Here is a 27,851-nt window from a genome sequence, read left to right on the forward strand (position 1 = left end):
GCCAGTAATGGATGGAAACTTAAAAGTGAAAAACTGGTCACATCACCATCATATTTATTTAATTCTGCTCTGTCACTGAGAAAAATATTTATTGTGACACTGGTGTTTCACTTTTAAGTCTTTTTGTCGTTTAGCAAATGAAAAAAATGTGACTGTGCTGAAAAGTCAATGAAGCAAGTAAGTAAATTTGTGTGCTTCACAAAAGTAATCGTGAGTCATTTGTGTCGATCAGGTGCACTCATTTCGTATCTTACATAGCAGACCTTTTAAAATATAGCAGCAGGGCGAGGAAATGTCCATTGTTTACAAAGCTTTAATCTTTCTTTTACCACCCTATTTGACATTGTTATAAAAAACCCATCAGATGGTATCAAGAGAGTCTGGGGGGCTGATTTCCACAGAAATAATCTTGCCGCTCAGGCAGATTTATTTTAAATGTGTTCAAAGAACAATAACATTTAAAAACCTGACAGTGCTCTGTGTGCACTGCTTAGTATGCGCCATCGTTCTCGGTGTGGGTTGGTCTTGCACGCACCTGTCGGTGGGCGGCTGCGTGGCGAGCTTGGCTACCGCTGTAGTAGCGGTTGTTGGCACGTAAGCCCGAGTTCTTCAGGGAGCCGTGGGAGCTGGTGGTGGAGGTGCGGCTGCAGCAGTAGGAGTGACGCAGACACTTACTGTACTCCTTATGGACCTGTAAAGAAACAACACCACCGGCACAGCGGGGAGGTTTTAAAGCCGCTCGTAAACACAAACACTTAGTATCAAAAGCAGGGACCCAATGTGGAGCAGCAGAGGCTTTTAACACACAGCAACAGCAAAATACAATCACTCTGAACATGTACGCTGAATATATATTTATACTTTTTATTTATATTTATATAGACTAGTCTTTCGTCGTTACCTTCTTCTGAAGGGCACAGTGGAAGATGAAGATGAACATGCCCTGGAAGGCGTTGAAGGTGGTGAAGAGGTAGGCCATGATGACCGTGTTCTCATTGATAAAGAGGAGGCCAAAAGCCCACGTCATTCCCAACAGGAACAGTAGAGCAATGGCCCCCAGAGCCCACGATCTGATGGACATGGAAATATTGATAAATAATGACTTGCTACACAGAGTTACTGAATCAATGAGGAATTCATCTGGCTGTGTTATTTGTCACAAATGATTAAATAATTAGAACTCACTTGATGTTATCCAGGCGGCTGGAGTCAGGTTTGAGTGCTGAAGAGTTGCGGATCATCTTGTGTAAAGTGATCATGAGGAAAATGAGGTTGAGCTACGGATGGAAGATAGGAAGAATCAAATAAATGTGTCGTAAACTTTACAGTCTTTGCACCATTAATAACCTCATGAAAGCAAGCATGGTGAAATACTTTTGGTATGACTGGGTGATATCATGACAGCGTGGGGAATAATACTGTGTGAGAGTAAAGCTAATACCGTAATAACAAATGAAACGGGTCCAATGAAGCTCCAGATGAAGTAGTTATCCACTCGCAGCCAGCATCTGGAGTGGCACAAAGGAGGAGAGAGAGTTACACACAACTAAGCTCACCAACACACCCACACACCACACACTCACACTCACTCAGACACACACAGGCAGGATTGCACACACTGTTTCCCTGTCTCAGCGGATTATTTTACAAAGGCTAATCATCAGGCTTTGGCGAAGTGTGTTCAGAAAAGCCAGTCCGCTGGGAGGTGCAAGAGCCGTTCACACAGCACTGCATATTACATTTCCAGCTGGGGGAATAGCATAATCCAACTTCTCAATCTGCAGGTGCAAAACACCTGTCTTCACACGTACGCTTTCTTGGTCCCATAGCTCCTGTAGTCTATGGCCGCGGAGATGCCCACCACCAGTGCGGGAAAGCAGTAGCCGCACAGATAGTAGTACTTTTTGCGGGAGTACTCGCTCTCAAAGACCTCCACCAGCATGAGATAGAGTTGCACACCCTCCAGACACATCCAGGAGAAGGCAGCCAAGAAGAAGAAATGCAGAAGGCCTGCAAAGATGGGACAGGCAATCTGAAGACAGCAGGAAGGGAGAGATTAGAGAGAAGAGAAGAAGTGGAGAAGGATTGAAAATATTAGAATTAAAGAGGAGAAATGCTTGAGATCACGGACGTAGTTTTGAAAAATGAAAACCTGACCTGATGATGTTGAGTTTTATAGAAGAATATGTTTTTTTAAAGAGACGTATGTCGTTTTCGAGAAAACAAGCAACACTTTTTTCACGAGTGAGACCCCAACATCTTTGACACTTGGCTCAAACTCACATGGTATTCCGTCTTGTCGATGCCGATGAGGAAGAGCAGCTCGGCGATGAAGAGATTGATGCAAAGGTTCTTGTGGATGGTGTTGCGGTCGGTCTGTAGACCCCGCAGGAAGCAGAATGTGGAGATGCAGATGGCTAGACACACTAGGGAGATGACAATCCCCACCCAGGTGATCACAAAGAGGATCAGTTCATGCATTCGCTCCTGGTACTGAGGTCCGGGCAGCGTCGCATAAAGACGGGGGTTGAGAGAGTGGAGGGGGATAGGGTAAAGACAGAGGGCAGGGAGACATAGATACACAGCAGGATCAGATAAATAGAGCAGGAAAAATATAGGAGGACCGGGGAATGGGAGATGGATAGAGATAGGTGGGAGAATAGTGGAAGGAGGAAACAATAGAGGGATAGATGGACAGAACAGGGGGAGGGGAGAGAAAGAGCAAAATTGCTTTATTTAATATTTGTAAATATATGCAAGGAGCTAAAGTGTAGAGACAAGAGACAAGACATCCTGAAATACATGACATTTAAATTCATGTGAATGTCTGCGAGAAGTAGCGGGACATGAATTTTTAAGCATGTGCCTCCCTGAATGTCGGAGTGAAAGAAGGAAAATCGAAAAATTCAAAACAAAGAGCTTGTCAGCCTTGAGAGGGTACATTAATGTGCATGTGTGTGAGGGTGTGTGACTGAGAGCCGGCGAACGCTAATGCTCGCACGAATGAACGTCTGCATAAATTACTCCGCCTCAATGTTAACCGTGTGCCTGCCACGCCCTTGTTTACTCACATCGGGCTCGCGGTGGGCCATGAGCACGGCGAAGTTGGTGAGGTGGCTGCAGGAGCAGGTGGTGTGTGTGTTGTTGGTGTCCAGCAGCTTGCAGCCCTGCGACGACCACTGGCCCGTCATGGAGCGCTCAGAGTAGTTCCAGAAGGAGCAGTTGGGAGTGTTGTAGTTATCCATCTGGCAGAGACAGAAAAACAAAGCATGTGATGATGGAAACATTTTTTAATTGCTGTCTGTGTGAATGAAAGTAGGATATTGGCTGCATGAAGCCACCTGTAGGTGTTTGAGAGTGAAGACCACCGGCTCGATGAGAAACACCCTGCTGGACTCTTTGTTGATGGAGGCAGCGATTACATGCGAGTTGACCGCCAGGCGCTTCTTGTCGTGGCTCGGCCCGTCAACTTCCATCTTCAAAGTGGCGTTCTCAGTGGACAGGAAGGATCCCAGGTTTTTATAAAGAATGAACACCACCTTGACTTGTCCTGCACATGGAGGAGGAGAGAAACACATAAAGGTGAAGAGAAAGAGAGTGAAAGGAAAAGCCAGCAAAAAAAAGGCAAATTTAAAAAGGAAGATGCAGACAGAACAAAAGAGAGGAGGGAGGAGGAGTAGGAAGGAGGAGGGGGAAGTAAAACAAAAAGACCAAATACAGAAATGGGGGCATAATATGGTAATAGCAGTGAGAGTGACAGAGATAGAGAGTGGGGAGTGACAGGGTGAGCGAGAGGGAGACAGAGAGAGAGAGTTAGTGAAGGTTAGAATGATGGTAAGGACCGTTTCATTTTGACTGGGGGAAGAGAGCGAGATTTAATGTGGAGGGCAATGGAACATTCATCCCTCAAGCATTCACATATCTCTTATTATTCCATATGAATATTTCATGTGCGTTTGTTTCAATCATTCTAATCTCGTTCCCACTGCAGAGCCGAGCGGAGACAGAAAACAGAAAGAGGTATGGGATGAGAGGCCACGGAGGGAGGAGGGGAGAGATGGAGAGAGGGATGACAGTGGTGGGGGTTAGAAACAAGAGAGATGAGAGAGGGGGATAAGATGGCGAGGAGACGGAGCGAGGGGATGGAATGGGGAAGAGAGAAGAGAGGGAGTGCTGAGATTGCTCTGTCAGACTGGGGCCGATTGTAATCTACACGCCTCCCCAGCTATTCTATTAAGACTGCTGTTAAGAAACCATCAAGAAAAGAAATTGTCTCAGCAATTTTCTTAATCTGATTAGCCTATTATTATGAACCAATAATTTAGTCAACTGCATGCAGATTGTTTTAAGCTGGCATGAAATGGAAACATAAAAGTGGGCTGCACAGGACAGTATAGTTCTAGTATAGTCAGGCCGTGGGGTGATGACGGGGTCAGGTGAGGACGGGGTGGGGTAAGGAGACAGAGTCGGGTGAGGACAGGTTGGGGTGAGGACGGGGTGAGGACGGGGTGAGGACGGGGATGGAGTGAGGACAGGTTGGGGTGAGGACGGGGTGAGGTGAGGACGGGGTGAGAAGACAGGGTGGGGTCAGGATGGGTGGGGTGAGGACAGGTTGGGGTGAGGACGGGGTCGGGTGAGGACGGGGTCGGGTCAGGACGGGGTCGGGTGAGGACGGGGTGGGGTGCTGACCGTTGCGACTGTACTGTTTGATAGTGGAAGCTGAAAGCTGGATGGTGCTGTCGCTGGCATAATTCTGAGGGAAGGACAAGTCCTGCAGGTCCATCTCTGTGTTCAGGACGTGCACCTCGAGATCTGATGGAGGAAACACAGCACGCAGAAGTTAAATGAAGACTTCCACAGTCAAATATGCAAAGATACAGTGAGATCCACAGCCTGGAGGTTTATTATAGGTTCATCCATCCATATCATCAACACCACCATCAACGCTGCTTCCTTACCAATGCTGGGCGCTCGGTCAGAAAACCGATTCCCATACATGTTGTTGGCCAGCAGGAACGCTCCCTTCTCCAGCACGTCCAGCAGCATGGTGGCCGTGTGGGCCTGCTCGGTGCTGTTCATGTCCTGCCACGACTCCAGGGCCTCAGGGCGCAGCAAGTTGTCCACTGTCTGCACCACCGCCTGGAACACGCAGAACGCAAAGCACTCTTTACCAACACCGAGAACACTTTATGAAACCCAGAGTCATCGACAAGGAACGAGCAACAAACAAATCAAGATCCCACATTAATGAACAAATCGTTTACACGTACCTCCAGATATGATGTGAATATTTAAATACATTTAAATGCTCTGAATACTGATGTTTTTTCTCTTTCTCCTCCTTATGTCATTCAAAATATAATCACTCTTTACCACTTAATCTTTAGTAGCTATTTCTCAGTCCACTAGGATTTTGTAATTGCAAGGTAAATATCCACTCATCACTGTTTATTATGATATTTTACTGCACATGAGGGAAGAAAAACATGATACTATGCAGAATTACACATTACTACAGTGGTAGCTTATTATGAGTCACTCCAGAGACCGTCTGTTCTCGGTTTTCAGCTAGTTATTATCAGTTGGTTCTTGATGAGTTTATCACATGCCCTTGGTAATCAATCACTCAGTTTTTTGTGTCATATTGTGAAGTGAAATCATATTAATTTAAAGGACAAAATCCCTACAATTCCACTACAAATTCCTAGAAACTCCCTCCTCCCCTGCACTACATCTATTACTGTGCTATGTCAGACATATTACTTTTCTATTTCACACTTACAATTCATTTAATGGCAATTTTGATGGTTGTATCAGCTATCCAATTTATTGGAGTAGCCTGCTTGATGAATCATGTAATTCTCTTGCTCAGGCCTCTCAAAATGAAGGATTGAGTGCTCCGTGGAATAAAGAGCATTGCTGTTAACAAAATGAATTCGGCATCAGAATGCGCTCCGTCGGCTAGAAAAGAAAAAGACGGAGGGTGTTTTTGGTTCATCATCTGAACGCTACGGAGCTAACTTGCAGCGAGTGACAAAAAACACTGGTCGGTTACACACTACACAGCAGCTCCTAAATTCATCGTGCGCCAACAGAGATGGGTAGGTGTGGTATCTTATTACAGTCTGCTGTCGACGGGTCAAGATACACGAAAGACTGTGTGCTGCAGAGCGCCGCATTTCATCATTACGGAGAGGCATACACATGGCCTTTTCATGATATTAGATTACAGCTTTCTCACAACCAGAGATATTGCACACATATTGTAAAAGAACAGAAGGGTGTAGTAACACAAACTGTTGCCTTTCATATAGTACCTATACTCAAATTACATTTTCCCAGAGCAACAGATGGTGTATCTTTTGGTGCAATGCACATGAAAAGGGCCAATATTATACACGTAGGCTGAAATAGTCCAACACAGATAAGATTATGTCAAAGACAGATGACCTCCATATGAGCTGACCCCATATTTCAAACATATGCACACCGTGAGCATATGCAAAAACTACAAACCAGCTTTCACTGCTCTGGGATATACTGCAACAACGTCTGCCAGGAGTTATACCGAAACTTACTCTCACTGCTCTTTGGGAAAAACACAGAAAAAAACAAACCAGAAATTCTATAAGTGATGATTCCAAAGGCAATATAAATCAAAATACCGAGCACTGAGCCAAAGGAATCTCATCTTCAATCCCGTTCTACTCAAGGATTTATCTTCCTTCAGTTATTCTAAGTCGCAGAGCAGTCCTCCTCCACAGGCATGTAAAGCAGGCAGATAAAAGAGAAAAGCTACCTGGATGTAGGCCCGACAGGTCCGCTCTCGCTTCTGGAGCTGAAAGGGAGAAAAAACAAAGGATGGAATTAAGCAGCGAAAAAAAAAAAATCCCTAAATTAAAAACTCACTTGTCCTTGCATGTGCACTAGGGGGGGTACATTTGCATTAACCTCAGCACCCTTTTCTAATGCTTGAATTAAATACAGGCGCGTGTGTGCTTATGCGTGGGTTTACACGTTGCGCTACCTTGTTGTAGTTTCGTGCAGCTGACTCCTTGTTTGCGGGCCTCAGGGCCTGAAGCTGGGCGTCCAATATGTCCAGCAGTTGCTCGATCAATCGCACGGACGAGCTGACATCTCCGGCCTGGATGCGACCCCGCGTGTGGTTCACCAGCTCTCCGGCTATGTTGGCTGCGTTCTCACCGCTCTTTATCTGCACGCGACCACAAGCAAACGCAAACGTGATGACATGACGGTACGATGACACAGCTGGTCTGGTTTTATTCATTGAGTTCCTATTCACAGTGACTGTTAAAGGTGTACATGGAGACGATTAGCATCCTCTCTTGCATCATTGTAAACAATGATGGACCTTGTAGAACACATCGTGAACTTTTTCTGCTCCCTTGTGCCGTTTCACTTGCAAAATCACACCCCTAGCAACCACTTTGCAATTGCAATTGATTTTCGCCTAAAAGGATCCTATAATGGATTCTTTCAACTGTGTTACTTTTCACCGTGATGCTGGGTTACCTTCCAGGCACACAGAGTAACTTATAAAAAATCTTTGAGAGGGTAGGCATGGCTCAATAATCTGGGTTATAAATTCACATTTATATGAACTGAAATCTGATTACTGCCCAAATTGGAATGAATCATATTACTACTTTGAATATCAGTGAGTCGAGGTCAAATCATGAAGTTCAGCTTCTGCACAGGTATAATGCATCATATGAGGCGATGGTGGAGAAATTGAAGCGGCAGAGCACTGATCAGGCTCCGGGGCCATAAGCCTGATTTTTCAAAAATCATTTAACCAACTGTGATTAAAGTATATTATGGAAAGAGGAGGGTTAATTAAGTATCAAGAGCATATGCCTCGTAATGAAGGGCCAGTTGAAAAAGAGTCTGTGTTTTAATCAGGCCAGCCTTGGAGATATGTTAATGTTTGTGTGGCGGTGGACAGGGAGGAGGGTCAGGGCGGTGGGGCAGAGGAAGGGGACAGACCCGTGGCCAGGGGGTATGCTCCAGGTCTCACCTTCTGGGCCACCTGGTTGACCCACGGGGAGGTGCAGTTACTCAGGTCAGGACCCCGCGGGTTCCACATGACCTGCTCCACCATGCACTGGAACGAAGCGATGCCTGGAGACGAGCAGAGGGAGCGGAAACAGAGGAGCGGGAAGTAATGGAGAGATAATAAGCGTTAGGTTTCTGCAATTAAAAAGGAAAGTGTGGAGGAGAGGAATGAGCACAAAAAAAGTGTGATGGAATTATCTTTCTCTGTCCAGTCAAAACGGAAGGAAATGAATTTTAAAAATGCAATAGTCAAAGTGTTTGAAGATGAGAAGTTAAGAAAGGAGGAAGGAGGAAGAGTAAAAATGGGTCACAAGTGGAAATGGTTCAGTAATGGAGTGTAGAGCAGTGAGAAAGTAAGGGGGCGGAACGGGGCTTCATGCACGAAAAGGAACGGTTTAAAAGAAATACATGCAGTTGTACGACATGGCATTTACTGTGCGCACACACACATCAGGTATCATACCTCACTGTCAAATCAAAACACCTTAAGTAAAGCACCTTCCACCAACTCTCATTTCCAGCCTGGTTTTTCGTGTTCCGTGGGTTCAGAGAAAGGACACCACGCAGAGATAAAACCAGAGAAGGCTCTATATACTGCTGCTAAAACAAATAACCAACGTCATGTCACAAAGACAAGTCTGGGAAACGAGGAGATGAAAGACCACAGAAAGAGAGAGAGAGAGAGAGAGATAAAAGCACAACAGTAGAGCAGAGATGACAGACAACACAGCAACGCCTCACAGTTGGAGAGGGATCAGAGCAGATGTGGCATTGCATTTCACAACGCCCTCTTCTTCTCTCTCTCTCTCTCTCTCATTGGCTTTTGTTTTCTACTCTCTCCTGCTTTTCTCTATACTCTCCTCCAGCGACCTCAGATATTAGTGCTCTGCCAATATGGTGCAATGAAGCCAGCTGCTAATACAACGTTACTGTTTTTCACAGAGAGAACATATAGAAAAAGGGAAAGGCGTTGGAGAGGGAGACGGAGGGAGACGTCTTTTAGATTGCTGCATGTTAAGAAGTATAGAAACTAGCATGAAGGTAGGTAAAAACCTGTGTTCTCTAGCATTTCATTTCATTATTTGCCACATCCAATCAGCTGTTTCTGTGGGAGATGAGCCTTTCATATGTGGAGGACGGGCTTTCATCTGCGAGTCCTCTGGGACTGTGCCCACTGGTGGGACCCACGCGGGGACAGAAGAGGACAACAGTGGAAAAAAACAACTGTGAGCGCACAAACATGCTGATCACTTGGGCACATGCTGAGAGATGTATTCCATGCATACAAAAACATGCCCTGGGAGTACACTCTGACATGATGATGACGATTGTTTAATGGAGAGGAAAAAAATGCACACCAGTTAAAATAATATACACATATAGACGTCCTCACCTAGAGACCCTTTGGGACATGGGCGGTCTACTGTTTCTCCTCGCTGCGTGGTGGGCCACCGGACACCGCGGACCAGCTTGGCATCACAGATATGGTTCTCCGGGCCTTGAGGAGGGCGAGCTGGCCGGCGAGTGACAGGCACAGTGGCTGTGATTGGGCGAAGATCAGGGTGCTTGTTGATGGAGCCGATTGGGCGTGAGGTGGGGGCCAGAGGGCGGGCGGTAGAGGGGCTGGCACTGGAGATGAAGGGCCGGGCTGGAGGAGTGGTGGTCTCTTGGGGGGGGGTGAGAGGGCCTGAGGTAATCCAAGAGTAGTGCACAGAGAACAAACCAGTTAGAGGCCACAAATGAGAACCAGAGTGAGTGAAGACAGAGTTATTTAAGGATGTAAGAGATTTGTTAAAAAGCATCAAAAGCCAACAGATATCAAGAGAGTGAAGGACATATGGATGTGAATTTAAGATGTCTCCCAGAAGTTGAGTTCAAAAGTGCGCGTGACAATAATTGGGGTGATACAATTTTTTTTTAGCCTCTCAAAGCCTTCTTTCCAGAGAGATGAGAGAAGCTGGGGAGGAGGTGCAGAGAACGCACCATCTCAAGAAAGGGAGAAGTAAATAATTGATCAAATGTATCAGAGAAGTCACCATCACTAACAACCAAACCTAATGCAAAGATAAAAGCAACACATCCCAACTACAAAATCCTTGCTGATCAAACGCAGAACTGAAAGTTGCTGCCTGTGTCTGCCTCTTCTCTCTCTGGGCCTTATACGAGCTGCAGGCCTTTATGCGGCTCAGATCTCGGCCTACAATACATCCAAACTTCCCTCTCATATTGATGACCTGCCAGAAAGCAGTGAGGTGTCCTCGTTTTATCCTCCAATTTATTGTTTCAGAATGACTTTTTCATTATCCATGAAATAGAGAAGTTGATAATGAAGCGCTGTCGCAGTCAAACCTGAGAGGCTGCTCTTTACTGTAACTATGGCTGGGGATATAATGATTTGCTATCCGAGGAACACATTCTGCATGAGCCCAGGTCAAGAAAAAAGCATCTTTTGTTTACCAAACACTAATAAAGGTTCTTCAAGATTTCATGTCATATGAAAATAAAATAATGACAAAAGAAATCCAGTCATTGCAAGAGCATAACCCACCGTGGGTCAGGGGACGATGTTATCTGCAGTCGCTGCTGAATGAGCGATGTGCATTGTGAATTAGCTAGCCAGTGGGACTCTCACATCACGGGGCATCAAATGAAGTGCTCCTGTGGTGTCGGTATCACAGCTGCTGTGCTTCTCTACGTACTGTGTTTCTGCGTGTTCTCAGTGGGGTCACGTCTTACCCGTGGTGGGGTCTGGTGGGCCAAACTCCAGCGGGTAGCGCAGCACATGATAGTTGTTCCAGACATAAAGCTGGTTGTCTCGAGGGTTGTAGTCCACAGAGGAGATGTACTGATAGGGGTTGGGGAAAGGGATGTTGACGGGCTCCTCGCGGGCTCGGTTGGTATTGTAGGAGTACATCATCAGGTCGCCGCCTGCTTCGCTGTCATCGTCCTGGTAGACGGACCGCACGGCGTAGAGCACACCACACGCCATGAAGGCATTGGACGCCATCCTCTTGTCAAAGCTGGTCTCCCAGGTGCCTTCAAAACGCAGCGTGTAAGGGTTCACCTGTAGGCAAAGGAGAAGGGCCAAGGCTTATTGTATAAAGGATCATAGGGCGAAGCTTGAAGAAGCAGTTTGGTTTGGGTGTGGGGGTTTTACTTTTTAATTCAGTTTCTCAGCTTTAGAGATCATAAAAGTTAAATACCTTCACGACGAAAAGAGCAAGTCTTTTTGCATTAGATTTTTGCCATTTTCAGTTTTTTACAGATATTCAAAAAGTAATGATACCTTCATCTTTGGCTTTGGTGAAGATATTTTTCTTTGCTTTAATGCAAAGCTGCTTCAACTCAATATGCTGATGATGAAATGCAGAGGGGGAATCGGGACTTCCAGGTGTTTGTTGCACTCTGAGTAGAAAACAACTCCCCAGGACCAAAACAATTCCTTAATGAGGAAAGTGATCACTTCCTTTTTCAATACTTTGTTGCGCCATTATTCCAATCTACACCCTCATAGCTCATGCAGCGTTTTGATATCGTAGATGGATAGCAAAACTTATACGGTTAGAAAAACAATTTCATGGTTAGGTCAAAGATCGTGATTATAAATGGGACCTGTCTATCCGAGCAACACATTAATTCAAACTCTGTTTGTGTGGAAACTTGCTGGCTGATTGCAGTTTTGTTTGTAAAGAAACAAAGAACCTTGTATTAAAATCTAAATGTCCCAAAGTTCACAGAGATGGATTGTGTTTTTCGAGTTTATCAAGTAAGCAGGGTAAAGGAATCTGATTTGTTTAAAACGGTGTACATAATATATGACTCAAAACTATTTCTATACAAACATGTCCATTATCTTTAACCGCCTATCCCCATGATATCACTGGCTGACACAAAGACAGACTACCATTAACACATTTACACCGACGGGCAATTTAGAGTCATCAATTAACCCAAGCTGCATGTCTTTGGGAGGAAGAAAACCCACACTCAACATGTCCCATTTTAAGTCATTAAATCTGACTGATTACAATGTTTTCAGCCATAAAGAAACTAGTTGTGGAGCTGCACATCATATATTAAAATATTTGTATATGAGGGGATTTTAAATGAGGCCCAGCCTTTTGCAGATCACTTCACGTGACTCTTTCCATCTCATGTAATCTCGATAGTAAGTCATTCACGTGTGACATATGACCTTCCGCCTGACTAGTCAGATGAGATTAAGATATAATCCACATCTCATCTCATCCTCTCTTCTGTGCAACGCTGCTCTCCCACCTGGCTGACTACCAGTCGTCCATTGTTGGCCTCCGTGGCGTAGATCACCCAGAGGCCGTTCTCATCCACAGCCAGGTCAATGTCCGATTTCCCTCCCCAGCGGTAGGGTGAGGTGTCGTGGTAGTTGGCGTTTGTGATGATGGCCTCGCCGCTCTTGATGCGCGTCCGTAGGTCGTACTTGACAATGTTTCGTGTGCGTTCTTTGTTGTAAAACACTGCACCATCGTACACCACAAACCCTGTGCCGTCAACTCTGTTGGGCAACCTGTTGGGAGAGAGTCACATGAGCGAAGCAGGAATCGAGGAGAAGTCCATTCATCACCTCGGCATGAGTGTCATGACACAATCCTACACGATGGCCACACTGTGAGCAAGTCGACGCCACAGTGGGAGCATTCTGCCATCACCATTTATATCCACATCAAAAGCCAATAAATCAATACAGAAACAAATGCTCCTTGATTATCCAGGGCAGGGGGAGGCGCCCTTACTTGTAGGTGGTGGTTGCTCGGTTCTGTTTGAAGTCTTCCCAGGAAGCGTACTCGAACAGCATGTCAGTTCGATAGGGGGTCCAGGGCATGACGTACAGGCGGTCCCCAGACTGCAGCGGGTCCTTACACCACGCCCCGGCCTGGTGCTCCGTCTCCTGCAAAGAGCTGGCCGCCTGAAGCCGCAGCAGCTTACCCGGACAGACAAAGACTGGAGCAGGGGAGGCGTGTCGCAGCAGAGAGGAGCAGAAAGAGGAACAAAGGAAAAGAGATAGAAAATGAAAACAAAGCATTGTATTAGTGAAAGATATCATGGAGATGGCAGGGGAGGGATAGAGGACATGGGAAATAGCCAAAGACCATAAAGTATAGAATAGAAGAGAAAGACACGTAAGAGACAGAACGAAGATGTGAGTAGATACAAGTAAGTTGAGGATTGAAAAGGAGACAAAGAGTTGGAGAAGAATAATTGTTAGAGGCAAGAGTGTGGAGTGGGGAGATACAATATCAGATTTAAAATGAAGGAACAAATAAAGGCTCATTTGTAGAACATCAGCATTGTGGTCGGAAAGCGTCTGAATATGATAAATTAAAGATTTCTGGCTAGAGCTGCGGCTTAGTTGTAGTCCCTAATTTAATTTATCTTGGCCTACTTTTTATTTGATTGTGCATTTTCTATTTCAAAGGCTTTGCTCGGCTACAGGGTGGTAAAACGGTAAATGTGCAGCTTGTTTTATTAGGACTCAAATGTTGGCTCTCAGTCAAGTGTAATGCCTCAAAGAAAAAAGCATCCCAGGGTAAAGATGAGAGGTTGGCCAGGCCTCCTCTTCCTCCACACACACACACACACCCACACACACACACCGACACCGACACACACACACACATTCAGACACAAACAACAGCCCGCACTCCGAACGGAAACAGATGCACACACACAAATCCATGGGAACCCCGACACACAATCTGTATACCAAACAGGAACACACAGAGGATGTCTACTTTAGGCAGGTGGAGGTCATCCACTGGGGACTGGTGCAAATTGGCTGGCGGACGCACTGTGTCCCTGCCTGACAGAGAGAGTGCCCTGGGAAACACTGGGCACGTCAGGTGATATATGAGGAACGCTGCTGGCATCCTCACCACTCTGACATCACAGTGGTAGCGGCAATAGAGAGAGAGAGAGAGAGAAAGAGGAGTCCCCACATCTCCTCTGCCAATTTATATATGTGGCTCTCTGGCATTGGGTTGCGACAGAACCAGACACCTGCTGGTCACCACATGATTGAACGTATCTCTGAACTAATTGGACACTGCAGGGGCAATAGGACACAGACGACATACAGCACACACAGATGCATAGACACAGACACACACACACAGACACACACACACACACACACAAGTACACACGAATAGCACACGGCATGCATGCAAAAGCATGCATACGCTGTCACACATTGAATGTTAGAGTGATGGATCAGTGAGCGCTCAAACTGCCTTGAATACTGCATGTATTCCGGAGCAGGAGGTGAATCATAATAGAGAAATGGAGCAGCTTCAGGCTTCTGGAAATCCAGCTTTCTCTTTCCGCTGCCTGTCGTGCTGCTGCTGTTGTTGTTAGTGGCTGGTGATCTGTGGTGCTGGGCCACTTAGGAATCAGCCTGTTCTGTCTAAGGGGGTCCAACAGGGATTGAGACCAGCAGCCAAACAGGCATCTAATCAAGCTCAGGCATAAACAAACAGTCTGAAGACAAACGCTTCACAGGGAGGAGGCTTGTCATGCTCCATTGTCGAGCCGAAATGCTCCCATGAAAGCAGGAATGCCTCAGGTGTTTGCTTTGCTAATATGAACATGAAATAATGGTGGGAGCAATGGTTAAATATGGCACTTTCACACAGCTAAACAATGCTTTTCTTGATTTACGTCTATGCCAATTCGAATACTTTTGACATGTTTATTAATCCGAAGTTCACTGCAAAAAACAAAAATCTGAAGTTGTGCTCCATAGCATTTCAAATATAGGCTGTAAAGGGTGAGCTATTATCCGAGGAGAATACTAAAGGATGGTAAAAAACAACCACTAAAAGTAGGACACAAAAGTACAATGCTACTGTAAATAGAGAAATAAACGGCATGCAGAAAGCAATGCAGCGGCATGTAGGTAGGTGACCCATAAACAAAGCCAGGAACACTCTCAAGGTAGAATAAAGGACAAAGAGACATAATCTTCTACCCCGAAAAAGCTCGAAGTGGCCCTGCTCGCTGGTCTTTAAGTTGTACATGATGCTCTTGTCATGGGGAGAGATGCAGCTTGTTGCCAAGGACAAAATGTGAAGGAGGACTCTCCCTGCATACTTATTACCCTTCGGGGATAAAGAGGAGCAAAGAAGTAAATAAGTCAACATTAGTAGGCTTAACATGCTTTGAGCTGTTGCTGAGTTTTGACACCCAATAGTTAGCTCCACGATATTGTCGTCTCAATCACTGTCAATGCAAACCTTGACTGCCGAGTGGCTAGCTAACTGGGGACTTTAAAATGAATAGTTGCATGTGTACCTCATTGACCTGGGTTAAACCCCCTAATGCTGCGCGAGTGTCAGAAGGTCACAGGTCAATGTAGCCTACTGTGTGTGTGTTTATGTTTTCAAGGAGGTTTAAGAACAACTGCAAGCTACACAAAATGTGCAGTCAATTTCATCGCATACTTTTTTGCATATTTTCATCCTGGAAGATGTTTCCAGCCCTGTGATGATGGGATGAGTCCTGAGTACAGTACAGTAAAGGGCAGAAACATACTGTCTGCATATGCCACTGGACTGATGGCTGGACCTTAATTATCATTGCTCAATAGAAGAAAACAAACATTGTAAATATACAAGTGTTTTTTTATACACTTCTTTTAATATTATTATTATTGATATTTATAAACAATAATAATAGTTTAGGATCTGATCTGGAGCTTTAGAGGAAGAGGCATAATGTTCTGTGTCTTGATTGGCTAAAAAACGTGTGAGGAAGAGACAAGAATGCACTACAATCTATCTATCTCCCCCCTAAATTGTATTGCACCTAACCTTCTAGCCCTGTCCTAAATAGGGTTCATCGTCACAACAACACTGCGGCACAGCATAGACCAACTGTCACGGACCTCCTCCTCCTCCTCCTCCTCCTCCTACATGCTCCTCTCTCACCCTCCTCTCCCATACAATCCCTGCTGGCTGCCGATCAGCGAGCCTCGGTTTATTCTAATGAACCGAGCGTTGGGTGGGACGCTGTCAAAAGGAGCTCATCAGGGGCCTCCAAGCTGTACTGTAAACACACACACACACACACACACACACACAAACACACATACAGACACACAGGCCAAACCGAGACAGTGGCCACACTTCACACCCTGCAAACCCTGCCTAGGGGGGCTTCATTAACTCTGACCTGCGATCCCCAGCCTTCCCGGCTGCTTCTCTGTTTACCAGCACTATCTGTGTCCGCTTCACTCTGCCTCGTTCTCTCTCTCCTGCTAGCTGTGAAGGCCGATGATAGAAGTGGTAAGCCGGAGCAGGCAAACCCTAACAGTAGAGACGATAGTACAAAAGGCTATTATGACCACTATTATGAATTAGGTATTGGGCAACAGGCATTAAACATTAGGCGTACATCTTGAGATTAGGCATTATCCTAGTCTGGCTAGAGCAGGTTAGCTGGAGTGAGGGCCATCTGGGATTATGTGAGATAGTTAGATTAATAGATTAATTCCGGTTTTGGTGCAGATAGAATTCTTGCAGTCAGTAAAGACATTAGGCAGCGCAAACACAGCAATTCTTTACCCCAACAACTAGCCAGATGGCTAATAAAACGTACCTTATCAGGGATTAAAACCCAGGCTGTAGCTATCATACTCTAGCATGCCAATTACTGCCACACATACAGGGAAATACTGCTGTAATAATTGACTATTTATCTCCATAATCCCCTACCCAGGCACAGGTCAGCTGTTACTTGTCAATATGAGGCTGCAGTACAAAATTATTAAAGTGCTCGTACTTTTCAGAAAATGACAGTAAATATCTCCCATTAGTGACTCGCTGCAATTTGTGATCGACTGGTAACGCAATTAAAAGTGCACGCTGACAGCTTTAGGCTAAATTTAGACTTTTCATTTTGGTTGTCTGCGATCCATGGTGTTTTTATGTTTGATGTGACAGCGCCATGGTGATGGTTAATGTAAGACTTTGATGATCTAAATACCCCCTGCCAATGGCTGGCAGCTGTTTCTAAAGGAGCGTGGTCATGTTTTTTTTATTGTTGTTATACTTTTGCTACAGGGATCTGAGAGCTCTGCTGGGCTAGGCCTTTTCCCAGTTCACAAACATGGCCTGCTCACAGGACTGACTGCTGAGAGCATGCTGCTCTAATTGAATCCTACACCTGTTACTGGCAGGTGCAGTACGTAGGCAGCAGGGGGCAGAGTGGAGCATGGCACGGTACCCCTGTGTCCATGCGGGACAGTTAATGGGCTTTAAGGGCTCGTGTGTGTGCATGAGTGTGCAGTGGGTCTCCTGATGGTATGTTGATGTGCATTCAGCAGCGTGGGTGTAGGTGTGTGTGTGTGTGTGTGTGTGTGTGTGTGTGTGTGTGTGTAGGCATGCCTGTGTGCAGTTCAGTAAGACAGAAAGGCAGAGAGATACAAGAAAAAAAGTGGAAAAAGGATTTGAGTGTCTTCTGTGTGTGCAAACAAGAAGAGAGCGAGAGGAGTGAGGTAAGGAAGAGTACATAGGTTATTTCCTGTGAAATGAGAATTAGGAGTGAGTTCATCTGCTGAGGATTGACATAAAGTGAGAGAGACAGAGAGAATATAGAAATAAGGAGAGCGCCGAAAGGGGTTCCCATTGTGTTTCTGCTTCCTTTTAGTATCCCAGGGGGTCAAGTCATGGGAGTAAAAACACAATAGAGGACAAACAGCCATGCAAAGACGGACACACTCCCTGAGGACACACAGACTCTTGGGCAATGCGCAAACGCAAGCACGCACACACACACACACACACACACACACACACACACACTCCAGACCAGTGGCGGCTCCTGAAAAAATTCTCAGGGGGGGCAATTTTTTTGTTAATGATTAACCCTCCCAAAACCACAGAACTTCAGACAGCTGTCTAACAATGCCATCAAGTCATGTGACTCCAGTCAGTGTGACGACTGTGACTGAACTCTGTCTGTGAGCTTGTAGTTAGTTCATAAACAGACAGACAGTCTGACGCCGTCTGTGAGCTGTCTGTCAGTAATCCAGCTCCTGGTCTTTGATTTGGTGATTTTTTTCAACAATATTTAAATAATTATAATAATAATAAATATGAGATCCCCATTTGTGATTCCTGCATCTGTGCTTTTTCAAATAATAGAAGAAATACAATTGCAATCACTTTCAAGTAAACCAGATTGCTCCACCAGACAAGAAAAAGCTAAATGTTGAGCTTTTGTTTTGAAGGACAACAGCAGAAAACCCAACTCACGGAGGTAAGACCTGGCAAGTCGCCAAGAATCTCGGCTGTCGCGCATGCGCAGGCACAACTTGTAAATACCGTAACGTAAACATTTACATTAAGGTACAGGCATTTCAACATTTATTTATTCATGACTTAGTTTTATGTCGGTGTACTTTGACCGTGTGTAATATGTGGAGTTGTGAATAAAGTCTCTTTCTGCATTTCCTGCGCTCACTGTCTGTCCTACCTCTTCCTCTTGTGGAGAGCAACACTGACAACACTGTCAGAGAACCCACCAGGCGTTCTTTAACATCAGGCGGAGATCTTTTCTGACGTCCATCTTCCAGTCAGGAAGAAAACGTTTTTTTGTTCGAGAATGAGGAACAATGTGTTTCTGATTTTATCTTCATTTTATTTTGGAGAGCGACAGGGAACATCTCCGAGGTCGACCGATCGACGTGTTGGCGACCACTGCTCTAGGAGGTCCTACTTCTATTGTTGCCGATGTGTCTTCATTGTTACGCCGACCGAAAGGTCTCTTTCAAGAAAGAAAGAATTGAATCGCTGTTGTTGCCTGCCTGGGCCGACTGAATACGCCTCTGTGTCTGAAGCTGTATACGCGTTTTGACGTACGTCGATTACTGATGACAAGACCTGGAGGGCGAGTCCTCCCCAGAATAGAAGAGAATGAATTGAGAGCTCTGTTTAAAAAAAAAAAATTAATTTTATCAATGGAGGAGGGGAGGGTCTTTTTTTTTTTCATTTTTCGCCCAGTCAAGGGGGGGCGGGGCCATTTGAAGCACGACTTTAGGCTGGCTGAATGACTGTTACCTGATTGGACAATGACATACAGAGGCAGAGCAGACGTCTAGTGGTAGAATGCGACTTTTTTCTTTTCCCCCGAGGCAGTGCGTCGCCCCAATCGCCCTTATGGACAAGCCGCCCCTGCTCCAGACAGTGGAACAGGCAGGTGTCAAACCGGCACCTTTATCAACCCAAACATTCACCCCAGAGAATACCCTTCACTGATACCAAAAGCTGGCACAGCTAGAGATAACGTCCATTGAGAGCAAAGTCTTATCTGCGTTGGACTGAAGCTGACACTGATTGACAGGAAAGTTGGTCTGGACATGGCTGCAGATACAGTAAGCGACATGGGGGGGGGAGTTGTACACGATAGACTACTGACTGTTCGCCGAGCATAGCCTGGACTGCCACCGCCCTGCACGATCCTAATCTAAATCTGGCCTCCCGAAGGTGCTAAAGGTGCTGAGATTCATATTCATGTCCACCTGCCTCACTCACTCACCTCCCTGTTATTTGGCTCTAATAATGCAATAACTGCTGCATGTAGTCGATCCCCGCACTCTTCCCTATCTCCCTGTGCCACTAAACAGGGTGTCTGCACTGCCTCGGTCACATGACTATGCTTGTGTGTGGTGGGTCATCTCTAATGAGGTGATTCTGCCTGACTCATCGTCTCCATTGCTACCGCTCTCCCTCTCGTTTTCCATTTGCGGCGATCTCTTTGTGTTTTTCTGTCGCACGATTGCAGTTGTTTTTCACTCATTCCCTCTCACTTTTCCAAAAATCACAGGTAGAGAGCATTTTTTTTGAGCAATGGCTCTGTCCTTGTAAGCCCCTCTTCCCTCCTCGTTTTGTCCCTTTTTCTTTGGAAGCAAACAGACTGGAGGTGAGAAAAATATAGCGGACACTCGTTTGGTCCTGTCAGCAGTGATAAATGAAATACTGTAATGATGTGGGTAGTGCACTCTGCTAGACTGTCAGCAAAAAGGGTGAGAAAAGGGACAGAGGGAGTGATGGGAAGAAGGGGAGGTGGCTGACGCCGACATGGTCTTAAAATAGCCGAACAGTATGTAGGTTGACAGAGTGTTGGACATTCATTGAGCAGGATCTCCTGCATGTGACATCATCACAGCACGGTGCACGTCATCCCAATCCCAATCTGTCAATCAGCTAATCAATCAGTGAGGATTAATTTGACAGACACGGACAAGACACAGGCCTGGAATGTTAATTCAGCCATAAACGGAGAGGAGAAGTGTATTTAGGTGGGTAAGTGCAGACATTAGAGAGGGGTTTTCATCTCAGTGTTAGTGGGAGGGAGAGTAAATGAAAATAACTAGTTGGGTGAGGTGGAAGCAGGAGCAGGAGGATGGTTTTGTAGCTTGCTATTCCACCGCAAGCAGGGGGAGTGAGCTAAAATGACTGCTTGCGGTGGGAAAAAATGTGAGATGTTAATGAAAATGGACACGACAACAGACGAAGGGGTCCATAAACCGTTAATGGCAACCTCTATCTATGAGTTAAATCCTCCAACGGATGGATCCAGCCATGGGGCCAGACAGGGAAATGGCTGAGGCTGAGACAGATGTAAGTAGGGGGGTTCAGAGAGAGTTGAGGAGGGTGAGGACCCGAGAGAGGGACTTAAGGCTCATTGGGACTGGCAGTGATGGCCACTACTCTCACCCTGACCGTGGCAATGGGTCAGCTCTATCTCTCCTCTTTAAGAAGCTAGTGATTGGGGTGCCTGGCCATGCTGATTGGGGCTCTTTAGGAGTGCTTGTGGCGAGGCCTGCCTGTATCAGAGGCCATTATGAGAAGCTGGAGCACTCCCTGCAGGGGATACACCTCCCTCCCCCATCCCATCCCCTCTCCTCCCCCTCCGGAGCCTCATTGAACACATAAGAAAACAGGAGGAATTGACTGATGTGGATGGGTATTGGGTGAGTGTGTGTGTTTGTGTGTGTTTGTGTGGGGGGGGGCACAAGTTCACAGTGCATGTGCAATAAAGAGAGCAGAGACAAACTGTAGAAAGAGAGGGAGAAGGAGTGTAAAAGATGCTCAAGAGAGCCTGCAGCTGCTTGTGATGGCCAGATGTGATCTGAGAGATAAACCAATCAGAGGAAGACGAGAGAGAGAGAGCAAGAGAAGAGGAGGATGAGAAACTGAGACAAATAAGAAGTAAGGAGACAGTGAAATAATAGGAGTTAGATGGAAGTGTGATTAATTGAAAAAGGAAGAGCAAGACAGAATGAGAGAAGGACACTGAAGCACCTGGAAATGGGATACTGTAAAATTATACTGAGAGCAACTTTGGCCAGTTATTGTGTTAACTTAACACAATGTTTTGCTTCGAGATTACAGCAATAACAAACTTTGAATCGGTCCTGAGAAACCAAAACAAGAGGGGAGGGGATTCAGTGTGAAGAAAATGAGCAGCTGGGTAATGAGAGCATTTTTTCTTAGCTCTGGAGGGACAAATAAATCGCAATAGCAAAATGAGATGATAGATACTTGAAATGTAATGAGAAATGTTAATTGTCAGTTGTATGTGAGGCAACATTGTGAGATAGTTTTGGAAAGGCATGAAAAAGAGAGGAGAGATTTGCCATCCATGAGATGATATGAATGTATGTGGTCAGTACATTTAGGCTGAGATGTACTTGGTAAAGGAAAGGAATGAAGTTAATCGCTCGTTTATCTCTCATAGACCCCCATGATGTGTTTGTATTTGTGTGTGTGTGTGTGTATGTGTGCGTGCGTGCGTGTTGGTCAGGCTGGTGTCATCAAGGAGGAAATCTAGAAGGATTTTAGAGTTTTGGTTATAGTTTAAAGCAAGATAGAAAGAAAAGGGCAGAGGAGGCGATTACAGAACGAGAAAGAAAGGGGAAGGATACCAACATCAAACATGACCACAACACAAGGTGCTGGGTTAGGAGGGGATATGGGGGGAGGAAGGGAGACAAGGGAGGAGGAGAAGGGAGGAAGGAGCGAGCTGTGGTTGTTATGTTCATTGTGGTCTTTACCTTTTTGATCCACTTCTATTCAAGCATCGGAAAAAGGAGAAAGAAGGAGATAGAAAGATGAAAGAGAAAGACAGTAAAGAAGAGAGAGAGAGAGGGAAGAAAACGAAAGAAAAACAGGTGCAGGAAAAAAGAGAAAATTGAGATTAAATAAAACGCTGTCCTTTCTCTCTCTCTTACTCTCTCTCTTTCTTACTCTCTTTTTAAAGCAAGTTATCTGTCTTTTTTATGGTTGGCTACTCAGAGAAAGGATGACTCAAATGGAAAATGAGGAGGGGAAATGGCCTGACCTGGGTTTAAATCCATTTCCATTTCATTTCAGCTTTATCAATAATCCCCCAACAACACAATTCTCCCCCAACCACACACTCTCGACCCCACCTCCCACCCACTTCCCCTTACGCCCGAAAAGTGCAGCTCCAGGAACCTGTTTGGAGAGAGAAACCGAGGGAGAGCCTCTTTGCGTTGGAGTCCTCTTCAGCTGTGGAAGCAAACAAAGAATGGGAAAGGTTGAGAAAGCGATGAGGTGATGGTAGATGGGAAGGTGGCGATGGGGATGTCTCTAGCTGAGGCTCGTCTTCAGCGGGATTGTGGAATCCCTCTCTCTCAATGTACAGTCTGTGTTGACATTAAAGCGGCCCCTCGGACGAAGGAAAGTGGCGCTTTAGGCTTTGCTCAATTTACAGAGTTAGGATGCTCGCTATAGAAGCCAGCGAAAACACTCAACCCATCGACCGTCCAATCAATGGGGAGCTGCTGGCTTGCCTGACCGATGCTGGCTCATCAAAGAAAAAGAGAACAAACAACAGGGGAAAGGGAGGGCTTGACAGAGTGGAACGTCTCAGAAACACAGAGAGAAACTAACAGACACGGTCGGGGGGGGGGGGGGGTGGGGATGGTAGAGACAAAGGAGAAATGAAAGCAATGTCTAGCGCGGACTCATCTCACGCGAATCAATAGGTTGGCGTGTCGAGTCACACCGAGGCGACTGACAGCAGGTAAGGCACGGCTCCCTCCACATCCATGACGCTGTTTGGCACCTGCTTGAGTTGCCTCGCCCTGGGAGGTCCGTGAGCATCTCAGCTCAGCCTTTCGCATCACAGGGCTGGCACGCGCCTTTCGTCTGCGTCTGCTGAGGCGCAAGCGCCTTGCGAGCGGATCGTCGTGTCTCTCGGGAAGACACGCGTCAAAAGGCACGTGGCTGGTGGAGCCCTGCTGCGGCCGTGATTGTCATGTATGTGACGAGGGAGGTCTGATGTCCCGGGGGAGCCCTGTGAAATTGTCTCGACGCCTTGCAGGGTTACTCATAAATAAGGAACACAAGGGGAAAGAGAGAGCAAGAAAGAGGTGGAAAGAGAGAAATAGTGAGCAAAATATAAAGGAAAAGAAGGGATCAGCTGCAGTAGCCCGATCTGAGTGGGGGATGGCCTCGCATCTAGCCAGCGATACAGCAGAGGCCGTATCAGTATCAGCCGCACCACTGATCATTTATCATCTTGTGCCAAGATCAAACTGGACAAACAGCCCGCATGGCGACCCGGGGAATGGAAGCCATGTTCAGCCTCGAGGAGTAAACATAGTCGTAGAACGCTGGGGCAGGGGGCAAGAAATCATTACATCCCCGCCACCAACTGTGAGTGCAATCATTAGCTCTAAGATCAGGGGAGGGAGAGATCAACCGGAGAACAGCCTGCTTTCATCCTCACTGAAACAACTGCGGGTGGGCGGGAGGGGATTCAGGATTCAGTGGAGCTCGAACATAGACGCGTCTACTGACAGCAGAGCTTGTTCACAACCATTTATATTTAACATTTTATGAATGGACTGCGAAGTATGTTTCCCTGACCAAATGATATGTGTGATGCACAGCAGTGAAGTGTGAAGAGAGAGAGAAAAGACAGAAAGCAAAAAAGAAAGAAAATATCTTTATATACTGCAAAAAAGGAGAAGACGAATATTGGTGGAAGACTGCTGACTTCATTTCTTCTGCTTTTGGTCGACCTGAAAAATAGACACGAAGCACACTCGCACACAAGATCATCAGACGTAGCCAAGGACACACACACACACACACACAAAGAGAATAGAGACAGAAACTCATCAAACTGTCCTCACAGTGAGCAGGGGGTTAGTTTAAGGCCACCTTGGTTGTTTGTCTGATTCATTCAGCATTTCTTTTTCAGGGCCCTTTTGAGAAATAAGCCACTGCCCTCTCTCCCCTTAATCACTCTGCTCAGCGCTCTCTACAACCCTATCAATTACTCCCACACTAATGAATACAGCTAGAAACACACATTCTCAAGCACGCACACACACACACACACAGACACAGACACACACACACAGACACACACACACACACTGCAGGACATCTTCAGCCTCGTCCGTCAATTTCACAGTGCTGAGAGATTGTGTGTCCTATCCAGCTTCTTCCATCCTCTCTCCTTCTCTCACTTTAAATCGTTCAAAGAGTTATCCCATTCAACGGCCCGAGCAAAGCCGCCTGCTTCTCATTCTCCAAGCATTTATGAGCTACATCAAAGTGTTTCCTTTTCTTCCCCTGAAAACCTGTCATATTACAATGCCATTATTCCTTCTCCTGACAAACTCTACCCAACAAGTCAACTATCATTTCCAGCGGCTTAGTGTCCAGAAAGCAGTGTCTCATAATGAATAGGCAGCTGAATACATTTGTGGCAAGGAATCGTGTTCATGAACGGAAACAGTGGCAGAGCCACACGATATGGATTTTAAAAATGCAGAATACGGAGTTACTTCAGGAGGCGCTTTTACAGGCAGCTCTTTAGCTACCTGCACACTGTGCATATCAGCAGAAGAAATCGCAGCTGATAAAGTAGCAGAGGCACCACACTAAGTCTCATGGCTCTGGCATAGCTAGCATGGATGGCCTTAGTGGAGAGCATTAGGAGTCAATAATGATGGAGCACTGTGTCCCGGAGGAGGAGGGGATGGGGGACAGGTGGAGTTCTCTCGCAGGGTAGATTTACTTTGACTCAGTTTACATCTGTGCTCAGACTGCAGGGTAGGGTTTCCACTGCAGTAAATACACGCCGCAGCTGTGTGCGTGGATCCGTGATGTCTTAATGTTGCCCACAAGTCTACAGCAGGCTGTGACAGTGCAAAATGAGAGTTGTGTTGAGCCGTTTTGTCTTGCTTTGTTCTGGCTGGCAAGAACAATTCTCTGTGGCGGGAGGCCTCGCAGGGCTTTTTGGCTCGATGAGATATGACTTGACTTGTTGGCGGATAGTATTCTGCCAAGTCGATCCCACGCGCTGCAACAAACACACACGTTCCGGACATTTGTTTGAGCTCAGCTGACAGAGATTTGTGTCTGTGTGTGTGTTTGTGTTTGTGTTTGCGTGTCAGCTCGGGCTCTGGCTGTCACCTCGCCGTTTCAGGTGACTGGTGACATGGCGCCGGTGTCACACGCACATGGAGGACCCTGTCAGGCGTTAGCATCACACACAGTCATCAACGTGGCTGCACATCATCTCAGCTGCCATGACGCACGACCTCAACACATCATCTCTTTTTGGTTCACCTTTATTGTCGACATTACCTCTTAAAAACATGCGTCGGCCTTGGGTGATGCCAGAGTGCCCAGCGTTGCCAGCCAGATGTGAACAATGGGGCATTACCGGAGCGATTAGCAGCAGCAAATTCAATTAATCTTGACAAATCTCTGCTGAGGCAGAACTGAAGAGAGCAACGCGCCCCCTCTCCGGGTAATTAAAAGTGGCCGAGTTGAGTGGCGTGCGGTGCGACTAAGTTTTGGGACGAACAGCGACAGCTCTGAGTCTGAATGTGTCAGGTCGCATTTACTTTGTCAAATGAGAACAAACTTGTGGAGCAGCCCGTGGTGTAAGTTGTGTGCGTGCGTACTTGTTTCTCTTTCTGGGCGCGTGAGCGACTGTAACGTTGTGCTTCTCCTCCGGAGGAGAGTGGCAGAGGACAGGGGTAATTGGCTCTTCTTTGTCAGCTCAGACAGGCAGGACTTTTCATCATAGAGGGATCAACTTCCAATTTTCTAAGCCACGCCACACTTCAGACGCAATCATGATTGTTTTTTTTCTCCAAACAGGGCGGGGAAAAATGCAAGTCAGCAGCTATTTAATCGTCCCTTTGATTGCCTCGCAGAGAGAGAGAGAGAGCAAGCTCCCTTGTGCAGTCAGAGGGAAAACAACAAGGTTAAAATGCATGAGGAGAAGGAGGCAGGTATAACTCCACAATGCTACCGTGGCCCTCTGTGGACTCTACACTACAGGACACTAAGCCACCGCACAGAACTTCCAGAGAGCAAACTAAAGTCAGACGCCTGGAGAGGATCCGTCTGAAAGACAGGTGTAGACGGCAGAGGAGACTTGAGAAGAACACTTGTTGCCACTTGGGCGGCAGTGACGAAAAGATTCACACCGAAGAAAAATTCCCAATGGGAAGAAACTCAGCTAACTTCTTATCTGTGACTGGTGCTGCAACCGGACTCAACAGAGACTCTCAAAAGGTAAACCAAGGGCACCAAGGAACGGAGCAGAGCGAGGGCAAAGACTGAGGGAGGTGCTGGAGCTTCTCCGAGCCTCTCCATCCGAGCTGGATGGTTGGATATTTGAATGTTTGTTCCACCTGTAGAAGAAAGATAATGACAGAGACAGCAGAAGAGACTGAATAAAATGATATGTGTCACAGACAGAGAACATAAAGAAAAGAATAATGAGAATATTGGTGGTTGATGGTTAAAGATTAAAAAGTGTAGACGGGAGGTGAAATAGAGAAAAGCACAATACAGAAAGAGAGCAAACGGGTGATATTGACTGTGAGAGATAACAAGCAAAAGAAGGATGAAGCAGAGACCTCGGAGAGAAGAAATGAGATGGAGAGGAAGAAGAGAGTAAAGGAGGTTAACGGCTTGGCGACGACTCCGACCCCGTGGCTCGCCGCAACATCTGTGCCTGAGGAAAAAGCAGAGAGAATCACCCCATATCCCCACCCCAATCAATCAAACAGCCCCTTGACCCAGAGAAGACCCGCGTCTCACAGTTCCCCACCACCCCAACACACTTAATCTTCCTTGCACCCCTTCCTGCACCATGATGATGCTTCTGTCTGGTGCCCCTCCCCTCCAGCCAGGTGTTCCCGCACAATGAGGGGATCAATGCTGGAGTAATAATACATGAGAGGGAGGAGGGGAGACTGAGCGGAGATTTTCACATGAACGAGGATCAACACAACGCCATATCATTTGTCGTGTGTCTGCTCCCTTGGCTGTGTGCTTTAGCTTGTGTGTGCATGCTTGCTCTGGGGAAGACGAGTCAGAGGGAGGAAGAATGAGAGCAACTGTGTGTTCCCCTTTTGCAAGTGTGAGGTAGACTTGTGCGTGTGTGCGTGTGTGCGTGTGTGTCACACCTGCCCCGGAGCTCTGAGCAGCCGTTACCATGGGGACATTAAAATGTGTGGTGCTCCAGGTCATGTGGTCTAAAATAAACCCTTTTCTCTTTGTGCTAACATTCCTATTGTGAGGTGCAGCACACACACAACGTCCCCTGCACCCAATTTTAATTTTAATTTCAAATCCAAGGGACTGCAAAGGTGTTTGGCAACCGATAAAGGCAGTGCATGCCCCAGGGTCAATCAGTGTGTGAGTGTGTTGGCCGGTGTGTGTTACACTGTT

The 27,851-nt window shown here is 46.3% G+C and overlaps 1 protein-coding gene across 1 annotated transcript in view; it reads right to left on the minus strand.

Moving 5' to 3' along the window:
• Positions 1 to 27,851, minus strand: part of adgrl1a (adhesion G protein-coupled receptor L1a) — a 90,850-nt gene that overhangs the window by 13,087 nt on the left and 49,912 nt on the right. The window contains 18 exon segments of the mRNA XM_056407378.1: positions 536 to 691; positions 902 to 1,070; positions 1,186 to 1,277; positions 1,442 to 1,508; positions 1,812 to 2,032; positions 2,284 to 2,493; positions 3,072 to 3,245; positions 3,342 to 3,550; positions 4,690 to 4,812; positions 4,959 to 5,139; positions 6,800 to 6,838; positions 7,028 to 7,213; positions 8,039 to 8,142; positions 9,470 to 9,763; positions 10,813 to 11,140; positions 12,355 to 12,619; positions 12,846 to 13,053; positions 22,169 to 22,183. Coding sequence (XP_056263353.1) covers positions 536 to 691; positions 902 to 1,070; positions 1,186 to 1,277; positions 1,442 to 1,508; positions 1,812 to 2,032; positions 2,284 to 2,493; positions 3,072 to 3,245; positions 3,342 to 3,550; positions 4,690 to 4,812; positions 4,959 to 5,139; positions 6,800 to 6,838; positions 7,028 to 7,213; positions 8,039 to 8,142; positions 9,470 to 9,763; positions 10,813 to 11,140; positions 12,355 to 12,619; positions 12,846 to 13,053; positions 22,169 to 22,183 — 3,041 coding nt within the window.

This window comes from Pseudoliparis swirei, chromosome 23 (assembly GCF_029220125.1).
Source record: "Pseudoliparis swirei isolate HS2019 ecotype Mariana Trench chromosome 23, NWPU_hadal_v1, whole genome shotgun sequence".
In the NCBI taxonomy this organism is placed as follows: domain Eukaryota; kingdom Metazoa; phylum Chordata; class Actinopteri; order Perciformes; family Liparidae; genus Pseudoliparis; species Pseudoliparis swirei.